Raw genomic sequence first — 20149 nt, forward strand, 5'->3', positions numbered from 1 at the left:
ATAGCTCATTTTTTTTGCACAGAGACATCACTCTCCAGTCAGCTTTGCGCTATACTCTACCAATATAATGTCTGTTTTCTACCATGTCCTGCTGGCAAGGCTCCATTCTGGTGAAGCTGCTGAACCTGGAATACCCAAACTTGAGTTCTTGCAGGGCAGGACTGGAGTTGTGAGATACATCTGAACAGGAAAGCTTCAGCATTTAGGGAACTCCAACTGAACACTGACTTGTGCTGCCTTGGCAAAAGGCATGGTAAGAACAACAAAAACATGGTGTGTCCTACCCTCACCTCTCATAGGATTTCTGATCAAATTCTAGTTCTTGGTCTTCATCTTCAGGCGATGTTATCCCCAGGATAACAAAAGGGTAAAATGAGTTCCTCCAGGAGACAGATAGTCTCAGGTGTCTTGTCTGTGGAATGAACTGCAGCTACTGAGGCCACTCCGGACCTTCCACATTTTTCATTATGTTGCCTTTCTGGAGTTTATACCGTTGACCAAAACTCTACGCACATAATACAAAATAAATCCTCCCCAGTCATACACACACAAAAATCTTGCTGCAATGAGATACAATTACATTCCCTTCTCCTGGGGAGAAAATGAAACAACAACATTTGTCATGCATTACTGGAATGTACCTAGATACTACAGTGATTAGGGCATATAAAACTGTCAGCTTTAACTCAGGGCCTTACTATGGGCCATATATTTTTAGCCTGTCTCATGAAGGAATAAGACTTGGACCATTTAATCGTGTATCAGTCTAAGAATTTTACTTCCCTTCTCCCCTTCTCTGATTCCTTCCCAGGAACCTTTAACTCAGAGACCAGTTCAAGAAAGTGACCCAGCTGGTGGTGAAGTTTTTTTGTTGTTGTTTGTTTGTTTTGTTTGTTGGTTTTGTTTTGTTTTCAGGTATTATAGTCCTAGAATTTTTCTGAAGATCTGCTCCCAGGAAGGTCATGGAAATTGCTCCATCCATATCCACCAGCTGGGGAAAAGCATGCTGAATGAAACAACCACACATTTTGGCCAGCTGCTGCCAAGTAAGCAGCAAAAGGGTAGTTCTGTACTGATCATGACATTTAACATCTCTCATCCAGAGAGCATATCACAGCAAATATGCCAAGAAGTCATGTTGCTGCAGTGGAAGGAAGTTTATGGGATGAAGGACACCAATTCACTGGTAACCAGTGTCACTGATCTTGTTTCTCACAGAACAGTCTGTTTAGTTGGAGACAATTGCTTGGAAAGCATCACTGCAAAATTCAGATGCTTAAAAAAGTGGTCAGAAAGCACATTTATACACATCGATTTGATGTGTGTGTAAGCCTAAACACAAATTTAAGTTTCTGCTCTAAGCGGTGGGGCATCCATTGCAGCAAAGTCTCCATGATGGCAAGGGCTATCACTGCAGATCAGTTTGCAAGGTTGGGTGCCAAATGACTTCATTACTGTTCCCACTCCAGTGAACATGTAAATTTCTGCTTAATTTAACCCACCTGTCTTCTGCCAAGATTTACTAACTGACTCCAACAACCAGTGTTGGGGTCTCTCCTTTTATTTTAATACACAGATGGCACCTGTATGCATCTTTCTATTCCATTTGGAAGAGTAGCTGTGTCACTGGGAGTGAACATGCATCCACGTGCAAAGATAGCCAGGGTTTTTTTGCTCCACTGGTGGGAAAGCACACCAAAGGCAAAACCCCCACGTCGTTAGCCTTCTAGCAAAATTTCAGTATATCTTGGTGTTTTAATGTGTAGTTGTATCAAGAGGACACAGTCGTTCTACAGAAATAGAGCAAAATAGATACTATCTCAGCTCTGCAATGTTCATTCATTTTTGAATAAGGCAAGCAAGGTTGCTTTCAAAAGAACATGAAATAGAGAACTATAATTAAGCAATCAAAAATATTAGACTTCAGGTTTCCTTTAGGTTATTCATTGCTATCTTAGGAACTTGGAGCTGTCATTTTACACACAACTTTAACGGAGTTTCATGGACTTGGAGGTTTTCATTGACATCAACACGAGCTTCACAGTTGCAGTAGGCTTCAGAAAAGCTGCTTCTTTCAGACTATCAAGAAACAGGTATTTTGAGGTTTTAGCTTCTTTATGACAAGAAGCTGACGAGTTGTTTTTCCCTGCCTGTTTGTTTTTTAATCCATGCTTGGGTGTCACGGCGTTGCATTTAACACCAAGACTCGCACACGGCTTTCCCGCCGCGCCCGGCGCGAGGCACGGGGCGAGCCCGCGAGGGGAGTCCCCGCGGGGGCGGCTGGGGACGGAGCCTTTGTGTCGCTGCCGCCCCGCGGATGCCGCTGAGCCGGGCCGGGCCGCGCGGCAGTGGCGCTGCATGGCGGGGGCGGGACCGCACCGCGCCGCCGCCTCCGCCGTTGGGTCAATGAGTTGTGAGAGGCGGCGGCGCGGTGCCGTGCGATGCAATGCAGCCTCCCGGCCGCTCGGCTCCCGGGCTGGGCGGCGGAGGGTGAGGGGGTGAGCTAACGCGCGGCTGCTCGGGGGAGCGGCGACCGGCGGGAGCGGGGGCCGGCGGGGGGACAGTCGGAGTCCCCGCCTGTCCGTGGCCGGAGGCACCGGTGGGCCCGCGGCAGCGCCGCTCCCTGCGCTGCTGCCTGTGGATCTGCCGCGTCTGCCTGCGGCCCCGCGAGGCGGCGGCCGTCCGCGCCACCACGCACGCCGCTGGGTCCACGAGAGGGCACCGCCTTCTCTAAGAGCCCGGCTGCACCCCTGAACTTCGGCAGCACTCCTCAGCGACCGTCCCCGTCGCTGCTTTACAGCTCGTCTGTGGAATTACGCCGGGTCCGCGCCAGGGAGCGCAGCGGCAGAGGGACAGGACGCGTCCCGTCCCAGCGAGGAGGAGGTGTAAGTCTGTCCGTGAGCGTCTGCCCGCGCGTGGGTTGATGGCAGCGAAGTCCTGTGGCGCCAGCGGAACTAAAATCACGGTACGTAGGTCGCTTCTGCGCTGGCGGCTTCTGGTAGTTGTTATTTTGTTTTTTCGTTTGGCTGTTGAGTTTGTGTTTTGGAAGGACGGCTGAAGGTCCGGGTAAACGAAGTAAGTATAATCGGACACATGCGAATAAAAATGCCTGGCTCTGGGAGGAGGGTGTTATCTATATAGAGATGAATTATAACTTTTTTTTTTTTGGTAGCATAGCATTTTAACACTATCATAAAAAAAAATCAGAACCCAGTACCAGCAGTAAAAATGTCCAAGTTAAAATGATCCAGTCAAAGACTCTTTCAGCCAGACTTACCTTCAGGACTTGCTGGGAACAGGGTGTGAAAAAACAAGAAACATATTTTTTCTCTGTTACAGAGCTTGTGACAAACCCATGCAATTTCTGAGATTCAGCCTTTTGCTTTTTTTTTTTTTTTTCTCTTTTCAGCTCTTTACAGAGAGAAGGGATTATGAAGCTGCTTGGTAGTAATGCCTGAATAGGTCAGAGGAGTTTAACTTTCAGTGTCAAGAAATTTTTAAACTTAATTTTCACCCTGTGTTGCACTCATCTTTGGACATGGACTGTTGATAGCATGTGAAGGAGGCAGGATGAGCAATGCGTCAACTCTATACAGAGTAATCTAGCCGTTTCAAAGTCATGAAACCAGCTGAATATTTGTCTATTAGAAAAGACCGGTTTTGGCAACACCATTTACAGCCCATCCGGTGCCCATTGAAACAAACAGAAAAACTTTCACTGGTGATGACTGGTGTCTGTGGGCTTCAGACCTGCCAGTGCAGAGTGTTGAAAACTGGTGCTGATCTTGAGCTGACCACTCCTGTAGGTAATGCTTCTGTGATCTCTGCTGATCACACAGAGAGGGAGACAAGGTGGGGAGTGGCAGCAGGCAACAACTAGTGGAATTATGGCTTGCTTTATCCAGGTGTGTTTGCCAGTTATAAGTAGTCTGGGATGTGTGTTCTTTAGGGATTTAAATGTCATTGTCTTAGTTTGTTGATGTCTGTTAGGCTGATGAAGCAGCCAACTTCCAACTTGTCTTTCCATATGTTGAGGTGTATGATGTCTGCTTTGAAACTTCAGATGATAAGGTGCTTGTGTGTGGTAGTTACAGACTTACTCAGTTATTAGACTGATCTAGGAATGCACAGATTAGGTGGCTGCTGGATTTCCCATACAGAAGGGACCTTGTCGATCATCTGTTCTGATCTCTTGCTTATTATAGGCAACAGGGTTTTGCAAGTAAATTCTGGATCAAGCCCATAACTTCTGTGTGGTTGTCCCTTGTTAAAGAAAGGTTCCATCCACAGCGGGAGTTCAAGCATGTTTCAGAGTTCCTAGCGGCTCACAGGCTTGTGCTCTAAATGGGTGAGTAATATCTGCTGCTTCAAATGTCTGTAATTAGGATGAGAGCTATTTTGGTCTATCGAAATACAGTTTTGCATAGAATGCATATTAAAACTCACCAGATTAATTATAGTTCTTGTGGCATATGTAGTGGCAGAGCTGCCTTCTTCTCTTTGCATGAGAATGAAGCACTGTTGGGGGCTCCTCAAAGTGACTTTGGACTTCCTGTTGGAAAGTTCTTTATTCTCATTCAGCTGTGGTACAAAAATGACACCCTGGTTTCTGGTGGTTTCTTCTGCTTTCTGGAATTTGCCTGTCGTGCAACAGGCAGATTGTGGTGGGGCTTTCTGCCTTACCCTGCCATAGCTTTCTGCAGAAAGAGGAGAAAATGTTTTGGGTCCTGTGTGGACTTCTTAGCCCTATGTAGGCTTGGGAAGGCGGGCTGCTATCCTGTGGCATGCTGATGGCCATTGTGGGTTCCCATTGCTTGTAGCTTGTGAGATGGTTCCCCCTAATTTCCCCCCTTGGATGAACCTTGTTGTAGCGCATGCATCAAAGCAGCCAGGGTGTTGTGACACCACCTCTGTGTGAGCAGATAGTTAAGATATCTTGTTTGGAGCATGTTGAAATGCCATAGGGTAGTGGATATTATGGCACCCAAGAGAGCTCCTCCGAAGATGGCACAGCTAGTGATTGCAGGTATGATAGCACACTCTGTGTTGTATAGCTGTAAATTTTCTTCTAAAATTCCTCCTTCCACTACTGGTTAGCTGCAAATACTGTGGATACTGACCTTCAGGACCCTGACTGAGACTAGTCTGTCTGTCTGAAGTGGCTGGACAGTAGAGAGGAACACTGTTTATTTTGCAACCTTCTTTGATGCCACTGGAGTTAGATTAGCTTCAAATGTTTCATATGTGGATTGAAGATTAAAGAGGTAACAGCAGCTATGTAACACAGCCTTCTGGCAGAATCCTGCCAAACAAGTATCACAGCCTAGTGGCATGCTGTTGTGGGGGGCAGCACTGACTGTGTGAGAGACAAGAGGAGAAAACATGGAAAGCAAGGGCAAAATCAGGGAGAAAATTTTCTAGCTTGCGTGGTTGCTCTTCCCAACAGCTGGGGTCCAGTGTGGCATGTAGATGAATTAAGACATGGAGAGAAAAAATCCATGCTGCTTTGCTAAACCTCTGCCTGGAGCACTAGGTAGAGATGGGCCAGCTTGGGTACTGGCTGTGCTTTTACCATGGTCTTCACATGAGGTAATTTATCTTCTGTATTAACATGCCTACACTGCCTCTGATGCCACAGCGGACTCTTGTAGTACTCCTTGTAATGTGTGTGTACACAACCTGCAGGGTTGCATTGGAGAACATCAGAAGGAGAAGTTGGAGAGAAAGAGAAAGCAACAAAGACAGTGGGGAAGAGAGGAAATCTCTCATGTTGCTGCTAAAATATGCAGTCTGTCTGAAAGGAAAATCGATATATGTCTGCTCTCTCTCTTCCAACACCTTCCTGAATTTGTATAGATGATTACTTGTTCCTTCTCTGCAGCAGATACAAACTCTTTTCAGAGATGTGCATAGTATTAGAAACTTCATCTACATTTGAAAACACAGCTAGCATCTGCATAACTTGTTCTTTGCAATTATTTTTTTTCTTCAGATTCCTTGGTACAAATTTTAAAGGGGTTGTTTTTGCCAACCTTCTGAATGGGTTCATCGTCAGACCATCATTGATTGAATGACATATTACCCTCAAGATGACTCCAGCTAGCTAGAGCAAGCCCAGAAGAGCCGTTGTGGGCATTCTTAATTTAGAATAGAACATAGATTATAGACTGAGGAAAAGCATGTGAGAGTGTTACCAAGGTAGGCACAGCGGATTTGCACTGCTTAGGGGTGTGTCTTCTTTCTGGAAGCTGGCAGGAAGAAATACTGCTGCTGCTTGCAGCCACAGTCTTAGAGGGACGAAAAATATTAATGTCACTGTGCAGAAAGGCTTGGCACAAAATCAAAATACTGAAAATCACTGAAGTGATAATACAAAGTAGAACAGTTTTGAAGGAATTGTTGCCTTACCCATGTGTGATCCTCGCTGTGTCAGTCCACTCAGTGCTGTGCTGTAATTATTCTTCAGTTCCCTTATTAAGATACATGCCTTTCCACAGCACAATGTGTGGCAACCCTGTTTCTTCTGATTACTGAATGTGTTTTCACATGGCTACAAAATAACATGAAGGGAAAAAGAACTAATATCTCTTACTTCGGTCTCGGTTAAGTTTCATGCAAGGCACTGTAGACCAGAATTAATTATTAATTCCTATTATATTTTGCATCTTGGAGATATTGATGGTATTTTCAATTCCAGATTGATGCCTCTCCAACTTACTTTTTTTTTTTTCCCTGCAGCAGCAAGGCCAGCAAAGCTCTTAAACACGTGCCTGTTTTTAAGCCTGCTAGCAGTCCCTTTGACTTAATTGAACTCAATGGCCCAGGCTGGCTGAGTGCAATCATTTAATATAAAATTCTCGTTGGCTTGATGAGTTTAAGTTGCTGTGTTTTTGTTGGGGATTTGAGGGAGTAGGAAGGAGAGAGAGAGAGAGGAAGGAGCTGTTTCTTCCTGAAGACTAGTGCAACTCTGCCATATCTCTCCTGAGTAAACTCTCCAAGTGGAGATTCTTGTTATGTTAGAAATTCCAGCATCTTGGTACTTGCTTCCATCCTGAAATTAAAGTTTGGTGGGAAATTAAAAAAAAAATTGCTTTGGAAGTATCAGAACATTTTGTTTTGGTGTTTCTAAGGTGAAATGTTTAGTTTCCAAACTTTGTGTTTGAGGTCACCACTAATCCCAGCATGAATCTGTCTCAGCCCAGCAGGGTGCTCCTTGTCTCCTGGATGCCTTTGGTATCCCCTCCTGGTAGAGCTCCTGACCAGGGCTGTCTCTCCCATGGGCCACTGGAATCTCAGAGGTACTCAGGGATTGATGGCTCACAGAAACTAAATGCTTAGATTCAGATTAAGACCAAAGACAAAATGCCTCAGTAAGTTTATTCCAACATAAGGATGTGGTATCCTGTGGGTGGACTTCATGTGCAAAACCCTCAGTTTTTGACATGAGGCTCATTCATTCAAAGTAGTTTTACCAGGCCTTGTTCATTCCCGTTGAAAAATCTGAGGAACAGCATTTTGAGATGGAATTTAAAATTATAACATACAACACTTAATTGTAACAAAACCACATATTAAATCTGTCTCAGGTCTGTCAGTTTCTGACCTGGAATATGTCTACATGCCCAGCCTTGGCACTTTAACATCCTTCCACACTTCCTTGTCTTCACCTTTTTTCTACCTTGAGCTCTTGCACTTTCCTAGCTTTCCATTCTGTGGGTACTTACATTGTGCTTTTTCTTTCCTTGCTAGCCTTCTCCTTCTAAAACATAGGTGGTGGAACAGTGTATTTGCCAACGTCATCATTCCACTTTTGTGTTTTCCTTTTCTCTGCTCAGTTTCAGCCTGTATACTCTAAACAATTCAGGACAAGGATTGTATGATTTTCTGTTGCCTACCTAGACTTTTGTAAAGCCTTTGACACTGTTTCCCACAGCATCCTCCTGGAGAATCTGGCAGCTCATGGCTTGGATGGCTGTACTCTTCGCTGGGTCAAAACTGGCTGGATGGCTGGGCCCAAAGAGTTGTGGCGAATGGAGTCAAATCCAGTTGGAGGCCAGTCATGAGTGGTGTTCCCCAGGGCTCAGTATTGGTGCCAGTTCTATTTAATCTCTTTATCAGTTATTTGGACAAGGTAATCAAGTGCACCCTTAGTAAGTTTGCAGATGACACCAAGTTGGGTGGGAGTGTTGATCTGCTGGAGGGTAGGAAGGCTCTACAGAGGGATCTGGACTGGGTGGATCGATGGGCTGAGGCCAATTGTATGAGGTTCAAGAAGGCCAAGTGCCGGGTCCTGCACTTGGGTCACAACAACCCCAGGCAGCGCTACAGGCTCAGGGAAGAGTGGCTGGAAAGCTGCCTGGTGGAAAAAGACCTGAGGCTGGTGGTTGACAGGTGGCTGAACACGAGCCAACAGCATGCCCAGGTGGCTGTATGGGGATATAGCAGAAGATTTGGCGAGGAGGTTAGTTAAATGTAAAAATACACTCAAGTGACTTGCACCTGTCTGTAGAAAAAGCACACACATCACACTAATTGTTTTACTGAGCTTGTGTGCTTGATGAGTAGAACCTCTGTGTTAGATAACACAGGCCTGGGAGAAACTCTGGGCACCTTATCACTGTGTCTGAGATTCCTGCTTTGTTGTAAGAAAGAGCGGGAGGCTGCGCCTGCCTGAAGCCTTGAAATACAGGCAAGCTCAGCAGACCCAGTGATCTTCCAGCAGGGCTGAACTGACCAGCGCCTGCGAACTGCTTGTGTCACCTCTGCCTGGGAGCTCAGGTGTGGCTTCGGAGATCCCCCAGTAGAGAGGTAACTAAAATAAAACTTGCTCTTTGCAAATGCATCCGTGGCCTCTGGCTCTTCTTGCGATGTGCCTGCGTATGTGCACACATGGCCAAAAAGGCCAACAGCATCCTGGCTTGTATCAGGAATAGCGTGGCCAGCAGGACTAAGCAAGTGATCATCCCCCTGTCCTGGACACTGGTGAGGCCCCAGCTTGAATCTTGTGTTTGGTTTTGGGCTCCTCACTACAGGAAAGACATTGGGGTGCTGGAGGGAGTTCAGAGAAGGGCAACAAAGCTGGTGAAGGATCTGGAGCACAAGTCTTATGAGGAGCAGGTGAGGGAACTGAGGCTGTTTAGCCTGGTGAAAAGGAGGGTAAGGGGAGACCTTACTGCCCTGGTTTAACAGTTTGGCTAAGCATCATGGACTGACTGATATTCTTTCTACATTGCAAGAGAGGTGGTCTTCTGGGCAGAGGAAACGGGCCTCCCGAGCTGCCTCCATAGAGAACATCTTCACCTGTTGTAGGGAAACATACACAGATTATAAGCTGATGGAATGACTGGTGTAAAATGCTGGTACCACAAGAGCAGACTAGGACTGTTCCTTAATTGTTCTGCACAAACTTCCTTGTCTTGCTGTAATGGAGCCAATCCTAAAGTTTTGTGGAAATTTGAATGGGGAGGTATGCCAAACTTCATCTTCGTGCTCTGAGTTTGTCTTCTGTCCCTGTGAGCAAGGGAACTTTCAGACATCCTCCTGCTCCAGGACACCTCCACCACAGCTGCCTAGAAGGAAACCTTTCTTATGTTCTGTTGAGCAGTGGAGCTGTGCTTGAAGCTTTGCAGAGGCGAGAGGGCTCACAGCATTGCTTGCAATAAGCAAGCTGGCCCCTTAAAAGTGGGAAGGAGCTTCATCAAATGAGCTCATTTTGAGAAATAAGCCAGGACTGTGTCCTGTCCCACTTAGTGTGGTGAGGGCAGTGTTAACTTTTGAATACTCTCTGCAGTAACCAGGAGTAATGACAATTACTTGAGAGGTTCAGTTAAATCATGAGTTTACTTAAACTTGGTGGAATTACAGTCAATAATGTATTGGCAAAAGTTTATAAATATATCTAAAACTTATCAAGATTTCAACAACAAAACTCAGAATGATATTTGAGTGCCTTGAGTGCCCAGAATAAAGTTAGGAGAGAGAGAAAAGAGAGATAGATTAAGTGAACAGAAGACAGGTAAGATTTCACCACTCCAAGGGTCCGTTGGTCCAGTGATGATCTCTATAGCTCTCTTAGTGGTGGGTGTGATGGAACTTCACTAATGCCATGCACACATCTGGTGTCCTGAGTGAGGAGTTTTTATGCTTTAATCCATTTACATGTGAGATAGGAGAGGGCAGCTCATCTCCTCCCCCTGTTCACTCTTTGTGCTAGTTAAGGGGGTCATTCCAGAAATAGGTCGGTGGTCTCAAAAGTACCTAGAAGTGAGTTGTTTTGTCCTCTAGGGGTAGGTGGTGATTCATTATTTCTCAGTGATCACAGAATGACCCTTCCTTGGTTCCAGCCCAATGAATCAGGAATGAGGACTGAGGCCATGGTAGGCCTCAAGAAGAAACAGTGTTAATGCTTTTATCTCAAAAAATATATGCCTTTATTTTGGCTGCTGAAGCTTAACAAGCCTTGCCATTTCCAACTATCTACAGAAAGCAAGACTGAGAGGTGAGAGCCTCATACCTTCTATGTAGAGGTCATTCAGCTCTTTGAGCAGCAGATGTTTAGTGAAGTCGAATAAGCTTAGGCTCTGGGTTAGGGTTAGGTTGGAAGCAACTGTGGTGTAATACATGAACTCCTGAATTACTCCTCAGGCCAGTCAGGTATTATCTAAATAGAAGTGGAAATAGTTTTTATGTGCTGATGAAAACCACATCTTGCTTAAGATCTTCTGCAAGTCCAGGGTGCCTGTAAGACTAGTGGGTATGGACACATGCTCAGGTACATGCAGGTGTCTGTTCACTCTCCTCATGCCCAAAGTTGTGGAGAGACGCCAGCTTAATTTCAGAAGTTGTATAGCTGTGCTAGCACACAGGCTAGCACTATCTAATGGGTCCCCATGTTACATTTAAGGAGTTTTTTGCAAGTCAGGGCAAAATTGTTCTGCCTCTAAGCTGCATTAGAGTAATTGCCTCATGTTTGCCCATGTGCCAGAAAACAGTCATATAGTTCTAGCTTGGCTGGGAGCATTAAATATATGGAAGTTCCTCTTTGTGAGCAAAAGCCTGTGTAAACATACCCTCCTTTGGCATCATCCCTGCTGTGGTATCCAGTGCTGACCCCCAGCTGGAGCTTTTCTAGGCTCCAGCAGCACCAGTACGACAAGCAGGTTGTCATACGCTGGTGAAGACCTGCCTATAGTTGCAAAGTGTTCGTATTTACCCTTTGGAGAGCATGAAACCCTCCTAACCCTGCTAACGTGTGTTGTCACACCTGGCTGGTCTAATGAAATGTATAGTAAAGGCATGAAGCAAAAGACAGCCCTGGCCGTAGGATGGAGAAGTGGCCATTTTAACTGTAACCAAAATGTTATTTTCACATCCCAGATCCGTAAAACAAGATCCATGGCATGCCAACAATGTGTGCATGTGGATACAACATTGAAATGTGTAGACAGAGTTTTACAGCTGTCACAAAACCTATTGAAGTGTTTGGAGAGGGTTCCCCTGCCCAGACACACAAGATGGTGTGTTTCTGCACCTGGCACAGCAAGACTGGACAAAGCCATAGGGCAGCCTGATGCATTTTTCTAGGCCTTGTCCCAGTGCATAGAAGTTGTTCTGTTATTGCCCTTTTTCTCAGGTCATTTCACTCTTGTTGTTGGTTCACTGCTGCCAGTCAGATTCTTATAAGGTATTGGTTTTCTTTTAACAGACCACAGTTGTGTAACTGTTATTTGACATATTGGTGTTGTAACAAATACCCATCTAACAGCAATGAATTTGTTATGTTTTGTTCTGAGAAGTGCTGATTACTAGAATGCTTGTTTCCTGAACAACCAACTTTCTCTTCTAGTTGTCACTCAGTCTGATTTCCTTATACCCCAGATAATCATTAACAATATCAGACTTATTCATGCTGGTGAAGTATGGTGCTTGATATCATTATATCTCAAAATAAACAGAAAGGATGAGGGCACAATTTATAAAATAGATTATAGCAAAAAAATATGTAACCAGTATGGACTGACAGGAAAAACAAGGCATACTTGAAAGAAGCAGTGGCAAAAGTGTCTGCAGTTCATCAGTCTTTACATTCAGTACTTCCATAAATGTAGGTTATGGAAAGATCTGTCCCTGATAGCTACTGTGTGGTAGTATACATGGGTGTCTGTAAGTTTTTTGGCTCATTTGTAATGTGTTCTTCTGTTTTTTTTTTTTTTTGTAAAATCATATTCAAGCCTGAACACTGAAGCTATCAGCATACATTATCTGTATTAATTTTAAGAATATCTCCATTCTAACAAACTGAAACTATTTTTTTCAAATGGAAATTATTCTTCTGGGAACATTGTTCTTCTAGACATGCAAATTTAATTTTTTACCCTTTTGTTCAACAATACCTAGCAGACTGAAATGATTTTTTGTGACAGAGAATAGCAGGTCTGTTTTTCCAGATCTTGACAAGTGGAGTATTTTCACTTCTTCCCAGGTTCTTGAGTATGCTGCCAAAATTATTGAATGCAGTTCTTACGATGTCTGTCAGAGCAGATTAAAGAACGTCCTCTTCTTCATTAAAGTCATAATTCTGGGAAGACTGAACATGGGAGGAAGAGTTAGAGAAGATTGTCTCAACCACACATAGTATTGTGTAGGGAAAATTTCTTCCTTGCCGTGATTTGTTTTATATCCTGCTATCACATCAGAGCCAGTTTAACCAAAGGATATTAGAACTTGGTTGTATTTTTATAGGTTTCTGATGAGAATTTCCAGACATAAATGTATTATGTAAACAGTTTTAAAATGCTATTTCCTAATGAGTTTTGTTAGAAAAGACAGATACTGGGGCACTGGTAAGAAGAAAATGTTTTTCTGAAGATGACTTTAGTCTTTCTGTACATGTCTGCGTTTCTGTATCTGGTAAGTTAGCCGTGTGAAATTTGACGAGAGGGCGTTTTAACTTTGCAGCCTGTGTGGGTGAGAAACAGCAGGGACTCATAGAAAAGGTGTAGTCCTTAATAGTTATACACACGTAGCTGAAGTGACATGAGTGAGTCTCCTCTGCTGGAGCCAGAGCTTGGCCTGCACCTTTCTATTGAGTGCATTATGTGCTTTGAAAGCTCTTTTGTGATCTGCAAAGGCAGCTGCTTTACGGCAGAAGTGGCCCTAGAGTTTCTTAAATACATTTAAACAGGTGTACTGCAGATATTTCTGTGTTGTTTTGAAAGTCTGGGAGGGCAGAGTTTTGGGAAAGCGTTTGTGTGCTGGCAACAGTGACATGGGGTGTATAGTGCTGTTGCTTATTCATAACAAAGTTACTCAGTAGTGTAGCATGAAATGGGAGACATCACAACTTCTAGAAGCTGAACCAGTGCATCTTGCCACTCTTGCTACTCTTGCTATTGTCCATTGTGCATATCTGGAAGACTGCACGAGCTGAATTTCTAGGTTTAGAAAGAACTTTAGGGCCAGCTTTAGGAAGAACTTTTTTGTTTTTTGGTCGCTCCCCATCTGTCCAGACAGCTCAGTTCCAAGGCGAGAAAAAGTACGAGTTGCATAGGTTTGTTTGCAGCTGATCAACTCTCTACAGCAGAATCTTAGTTGGGCCTTCTCTGATTTTAGGTCCTCTCATGTCTCCCTCCTCGCCCTTGTGAAATAGCAGAGCCTTAGTATTCCTATCTGAGAATACATTTAGAAGGGATTAGTTAATGTATGGAAGTGAAGACACTTGAAATGCATAGCCTTATCATCTGAAATAGTTCTTGCTAGGAATACTTTTTAATTTAGTGTACTCATTATGAAAAGTATGGAGTGTGATATCAAAGCAAAAAATACTTACATCTAATTGGGTAAATCTTCTTAACTACTTCTACTTAGATTCCCACGTTGCCTGACATACTGTTTTACTTAGCTGATCTTAGCTGTTCATCTTCTGTTGCTCACCCCAAACATATGGGTCATGTGTTTTAAGTTGAACATTATGTCTAGAAATAATTTGTCAGTGTTTTGTTTGCTCAGTGTTTAATCAGAGAATCCCATGACTACTCATCTATTTTTTCTTTAAGAAGTATGAATCTCTTAAATGGAAATCCGTACTAAAATACTTTTATATTGAATTGCCATAATGAATTACAAATTGACCTGTGAGCCAGAAGAGGGAGAGGCAAGAGACATGCTTTCACAGATCCATGTGAATCCTCGAACTTCTATAGGAGAATCTTCAGCTTTGATAGGAAGGGAGAAAACCCCAAGCCAGTTTATCTTTGAAAACTGTAGCTCTTAAAAAAAAAAAAAAAAAAAAAAAGACAAGCTTGATATTAACTTATGCAGAATTTTGGAGCAGAACAGAAAGATTTTCTGCATCCCATCTGCTCACAAGAGTACATTTGCTGCTGCCAGACTGAGACCTGGCTTTGGTTACTGATAGGAACCATCCCCTCATGCTAGATTAAGCAGTTGAATACATGCCTAAAAAGCCTGGGGTTATTTGGATGAGTAGATAGAGTCATGCAATGATGACTGAATATGAATCTGTTATGAAGCATGTATTCATTCACTTGAACTCCTGAGCTGAAATAACTTAAGCTTATAAATACAGAGTACACTGTGCAGATGGCTGCTGCGATCATGTGCAGAAATGTCTAGGCTCAGATTTTCACATACAGTTCTCTGGATTAAACGCTTTTAAGATTAGGCAACAGGATACAAATCCATCTCTTCATGGCCTTTTGAAAGGAGCGTTCAGGGAACATTTTTCTTGTCAGGGAGCTTTCAGTGGCATGTGACCCTTTAGTTAAGTTTCAGATCCATAATCTTTGTCAGGTGTAGAGGTGTAACCTGGAATTCTCTCCCTCCTAAACCAGATTTGTTTTAGGACAGTTAGAGGGAGTTTGAGGTCTGACAGCAACCAGTGTTGTGCAAGATACTGGTACAGGTCACTGAGCAGCAATGGGATTTGGCTGCATGTCTGTAGTAATCAGACTTCTCTTGGAGAAAACAGGAAGCAGGTTGATGGTTCTCTGCCCGTGGAACTTGTGTATGGACTGTCACTGCTTTGCACCTCTGCAGTCTGCAATACAGGACTGCTCTCTGGACAAAATCGTCCCCTCTACTCTGCCCCGGTGAGACCGCACCTGGAATGTTGTGTCCAGTTCTGGGCCCCTCAGTTCAAGAAGGACAGGGAACTGCTGGAGAGAGTCCAGCACAGGACAACAAAGATGATTAAGGGAGTGGAGCATCTCCTTTATGAGGAAGGACTGAGGGAGCTGGAGCTCTTTAGTTTGGAGAAGAGGAGACTGAGGGGGGACCTTATTAATGTTTATAAATATACAAAGTGTGAGTGTCACAAGGATGGAGCCAGGGTCTTCTCGGTGACAAATAATGTTAGGACAAGGGGTAATGGGTTTAAACTGGAACATAAGAGGTTCCACTTAAACTTGAGAAGAAACTTCTTCTCAGTGAGGGTGCCAGAACACTGGAACAGGCTGCCCAGGGAGGTTGTGGAGTCTCCTTCTCTGGAGACATTCAAAACCCACCTGGACACATTCCTGTGTAGCCTCATCTAGGTGTTCCTGCTCTGGCAGGGGATTGCACTAGATGATCTTTCGAGATCTCTTCCAGTCCCTAGCATTCCATGATTCTATGATTCTATGAACGAGATGGAGCTACTGTAAGCACATCTGTGCCTGGCCAGTCAGCTGCAGTGGGGTTGTACAGTACCTTGTACTGCTTTTCATGTTTGTACTCATCTGGGTGGGATGGAGATAACTTTCTTCATAGCAGTTTTTACGGTGCTGAGTTTTGAGTTTGTGGCTAATCAGTGTTGCCAAGGTTTTCACTCTCTCCCTCCCACCTCAGTGAGTAAGTTGTAGTTTTTTGGGGGATCACTGACTTGAGCTGGCTAAAGGGATTTTCCATAGTATATAGTGTCATGCTAAGCAATAAAACCTGGTGTAGGGGGGGATGGACAAGGGGTGTTATCCTCCAGGGCAACCATTGCCGGGCATCCATCTACCTGTGCGAAGTGGTGAGTGACTGTCCTTGCATAATTTTTTCCCCCTCTTTCCTTCGCCTGTTAAACTGTCTTTATGGTTAGCCATGAGTTTTCTTGCTTTTGCTCATGTGCTCTCTCCCATCCTGCTGGTAGCAGGTGGGGTAGGGAGTGAGTGAAGCTGTATGGAGCTTGTCTGCTGGGCAGGGTCAACCCATCACAATGCTGTGCAAAGGAATTGAGAAAAGAAGCAGTGGGCAGGTAATAGGATTTGTCTTGCAGGTGTATGGTACTCCCTTTGTTGACTTTTTTTCTTTACGGGACAGAAAGCGATATGGATGATCATTTAATGTGGGTAAGGTAGAAGGCTTATCATTGCTCTTTGAATGCAGACATGAAAGTCATTACCCGGGGGATAGGAAGCACATGGGGATTTTTTTGAGTCCTGTCCTGTGATCCAGCACAGTCTGTGATCTTGTTGGCCTTGGCAAATCCTGGCAGTCACCCTGGGAAAGATGTGCCACCAGTACACATAAGCAAAAACCTGTTCCTGTTCTGTGAAGTAATGGATGACAAGTAGTTAAATAGATGAGTTAATTTGAATGCTGTCCTATATAGTGTAAATATGCATTTCCTAATGAGGAATACCTAAGTTCTGGTTTTTGTCTATACTGCAGTCACAGTTATTGTTTACAAATGATGCAAGAAGTTTGAGTAACTGTGACTATTTAATCAATGCGTTTTTTTATTTCCTTATTTGCTCAGAAGGCAAAAATCTTATTTCAAGTATCTAATAGGAGGTTGCAATGCAAGAGAGACTGATTGGATTGTTGGCTTGTGCTGCTTTAGGGATCTCTTTAAGCTACATCATTGCCTTCATTTTCCCCCAGTTTTTCAATGGGAAATTTTGCCTTAGCAATTTTGGTTGTTTTGCTCTCCTAAAGCATTTGACATTGTCCCCAGTCCTAAAAATAGAGTTGTTATTGCTAGCCAGAGGCATTTTATGCTGAAAAATTTGTGCCACAGTAAATGAAGATGTCAAAGTAGGAAAACCAGTTTAAAATGGCTGAATAGGCTCTGCTTCTTTAGATAAGGGAAGACTTAGAAGTTGAAGCCTTGTGCACTTTTTCCTTTAAGAATATATTAAACCAAGAGATAACAGTTTGGTTATATCACATCGAAGGAGTCCCCGAACTTGGTTTTCTGACACTGGTGTCACCAAAGCCTAATGGAAATCACTGCATTTTACACCAAGGTCTTAAACGCATTTTCTAGGCAACTCTTACCCTTTGGTCCTTCATGCTTCATTGAATGGTATTTATCTTCATCATCATGTTGCTGTCAGACTGTTGGGTTCTCTCTGGACATTCCAGTGTCTTGTCTTTTAACAAACTATCATATTTCTTTTTCCCTTGGTTCTGTATATTTGTCAGCACTCAAGGACAGACCGAGTTTCCTTTGAAAGAAAACCATGTCTGCAGGCAGGAGGGGTAATGCAGTGAGCACCTAGAGATGGCCAGTGCTGGAGTATGTATCACGCTTGTTTCACCATCAGGTTGCGCTGGTGCGTGCACAGAAACTACAACTGCAGAGCTCGGAGTAGAGCAGTTCTGCCCTGCTCTGCAGACAGTCTTCTTCTGAGTCCTTTGTGGTCCCATCCCTTGCCCGCCACCATCTTACCTTAGATGACCCCTGCATTTGTCACTAATGAATAATATTAAACCTTTATCTCCTTCCTTAGCATATCTGTCTCTGTTATTATGCCATCCCTCTGAGGCTTTCTGAATGAGGATCTCAAAATAACTTGAGCACAAAAAATTAGACTGCTTATCTTTTCCCTTGTATGTGAGTTTGTGAGTTTAGCTATTGTTTTCCTTCTCCTTGTTCTCTAGTGTGGCTTGTCAGACTGTTAACCAAGATTCATAATCTCCTGCTCAGTTGTACTGCATACCAAGAACAGTGTTTTTAATTCTTCTTCTGTATTATCTGTGGCTATTAATTTTCTTTCTGACCCTGTCCTGCATACAATTAGCTGTAACTCTTGTCTTGTTCTTCCCAGTGGCCACAGCAGTCCTTGACACGGATTTGTCACCTCCTGCTTTGATGCCTCCACAGAACCAAATTAAAATCCTCTTCAAAGTCCCCATAACTTCACCTCCTTGATATCTGTCTTCTGTAGTATGTTATAGTGATTCCTATCATCTCTTGGACCATTCAGGCCTGCCTCATTACATCACTTAACTGAGTCCCTTGTAATAGTGTCTGTGTTTTCATTTGTGCTCCCATATATGGGAAGATGTTCATGACTTTGTCTTCAGAAGGTCATGTCTCTCCTACTTCTGAACTTTCTGGAAGATAAATGCCTGCCACAATGCTTACAAGGAAACTTGCTGATTGCTAATGACACATGAAGGGTAATTGCAAATAGTGTGTTAGTCCTGCTGGAACAAAAGGATGGACAAGATGACATCCAGCAGTCCTTTCCAACATCAACCCTTCTGTGCTTCTGTGATTCCACTCGGAAGAGCTGTCCCCAACCACTTGTCCAGTAGTTTTCAACATTGGCTAAATATAATTAGAGCTGACAGTTAAGCAGCAGCCTTATCTTGTAAATAATCACTGTAGCACTATAAAAGGAGAATTATCTAGATGTGAGCATCTTTACATAAATAACTTTCCTTATTCTCCTCTAATTTACACTTTCTCGCTTTTTTTTGTATTTGATCATAAATGCTTTAGGCCAAGGAGTTTACCTGTTTTTCCAAATTGGAAAGTACTTCACATATTAGCACAACCCTTAACAAGCAAAGAGCAAATCATCTTTGACTATAATGCCACTATCAATACAAAGTAAGTAGCTGTGGCCATTCGAGCGGAGTTCTGCTGTAATTTTGCCTGTGGTGTCCTTGTCACATGCTGCCAGATTCTGGAAAGCCAAAAGAAAACTGCAGTTTCAGACCTAATCAAGGCTGGAGGTCTGCACATGCACTGTTACCCATCATGCTGTCAGATAACAAAGTACTTCAAACCAGTTGGGTGTTTTGAGACACTGACTTTGTATGGTACCAGTAGGAATGCCAAAGCTAACAAAGGCTGATATGCACTTCTGCAAGCAGTAGTTTCCTCTTACTGTCTAGAAATTTAAAAAGTGATTGAGGAAAAGGAGGATGTTTGGGAAGAGTGACTTCATATTAACATATATATCCTATCTTAGGTGCCTAATGTTTGAGTTCGTAAGAATGACCAGATCTCATTTAACCTGAAAAAAAGATGACTGAATTCTCTCTTGAACTGCTGATTAGGCCCTTTAATATTCAAGATGGTTAAGCAACAACATACAACAGCAGAAGTATCACATTACTTAAAGATACAACTTTCGAGGCTGTGTTAACTTCCCAGTAGCCTGTGTTCAGTTACTGTACTGCAAAAGGCGGAGAATAGTTAGAAGTTTTTTTCACTGTGAGGGTTTGTAGCCCAATGATGTCGATAGGTATTGAATTGTAATATGAATATTCTCTATTCTATGCATATTCTGTAGAATATACATGGTTATCTGTAAACATGTGAACACAGCTTTTTTTTTTTTTGCTTACTTGCTTACTGTAATAAAAAGGTAAAATCATTATCTGTTTTCCTTCTTTTCTGTACTTACTAGTAATACTAAAAACAATTTTGATAAGGTGCTGTTTGTGACTAGACTGATTTTTTGAAGAGGAATCTTTATGAACAAAATGTTAGTACTGGACTTTGAATTTTATATATTTCTCAGTCATAGGTGTAACGCTAAAAAATACTTGTAGTATCCCTTGACTTGTGTTTGAAGTGTGGATCCCACACTACTTCTAGAGCTGTGCCTTCATCAGAGGGTAATCAAGTGTCATCAAGCAGAGATCAAGGGGTTTCTGGGCATTTGTAAACCAGTCAGAGGATAGTGCTCTTTCATCTTATGTAAGCAGTTTGCAACAGAGCCAAAAAAATCTGTGATAATTTCAGCAACAAGCCTTTTCTGCAGCATCCTCGCACCTATGTAAAGACCAGTTTGTGGCCAGAGTTAAAGATAACATTGAATTCACTGTCACAGCAGCTGCAAGTTACAATATAAATAGACCAATATATCCCACCTCATTGAGTGAGCAGTTTTGTGTGTTGTGTGATCCAGGTGGTCTATTA

General features: G+C 43.2%; 1 protein-coding gene across 7 annotated transcripts in view; it reads left to right on the forward strand.

Moving 5' to 3' along the window:
- Window positions 1-2422: 2422 nt before the first annotated feature.
- The window catches only part of MARCHF3 (membrane associated ring-CH-type finger 3), a 94561-nt gene continuing 76834 nt past the window's right edge, over window positions 2423-20149 (forward strand). For 3 of the 7 annotated variants that reach the window (XM_071802465.1, XM_071802467.1, XM_071802466.1), the window contains exon 1: window positions 2519-2965. Coding sequence is in view for 3 of the 7 variants with exons in the window: in XM_071802463.1 (XP_071658564.1) it covers window positions 4345-4348 (4 nt within the window). In the remaining 4 variants the exon portion in view is untranslated. The other 4 variants (XM_071802463.1, XM_071802464.1, XM_071802468.1 and 1 more) reach the window with 4 other exon arrangements.

Source organism: Patagioenas fasciata, chromosome Z (genome assembly GCF_037038585.1).
Source record: "Patagioenas fasciata isolate bPatFas1 chromosome Z, bPatFas1.hap1, whole genome shotgun sequence".
Lineage (NCBI taxonomy): Eukaryota > Metazoa > Chordata > Aves > Columbiformes > Columbidae > Patagioenas > Patagioenas fasciata.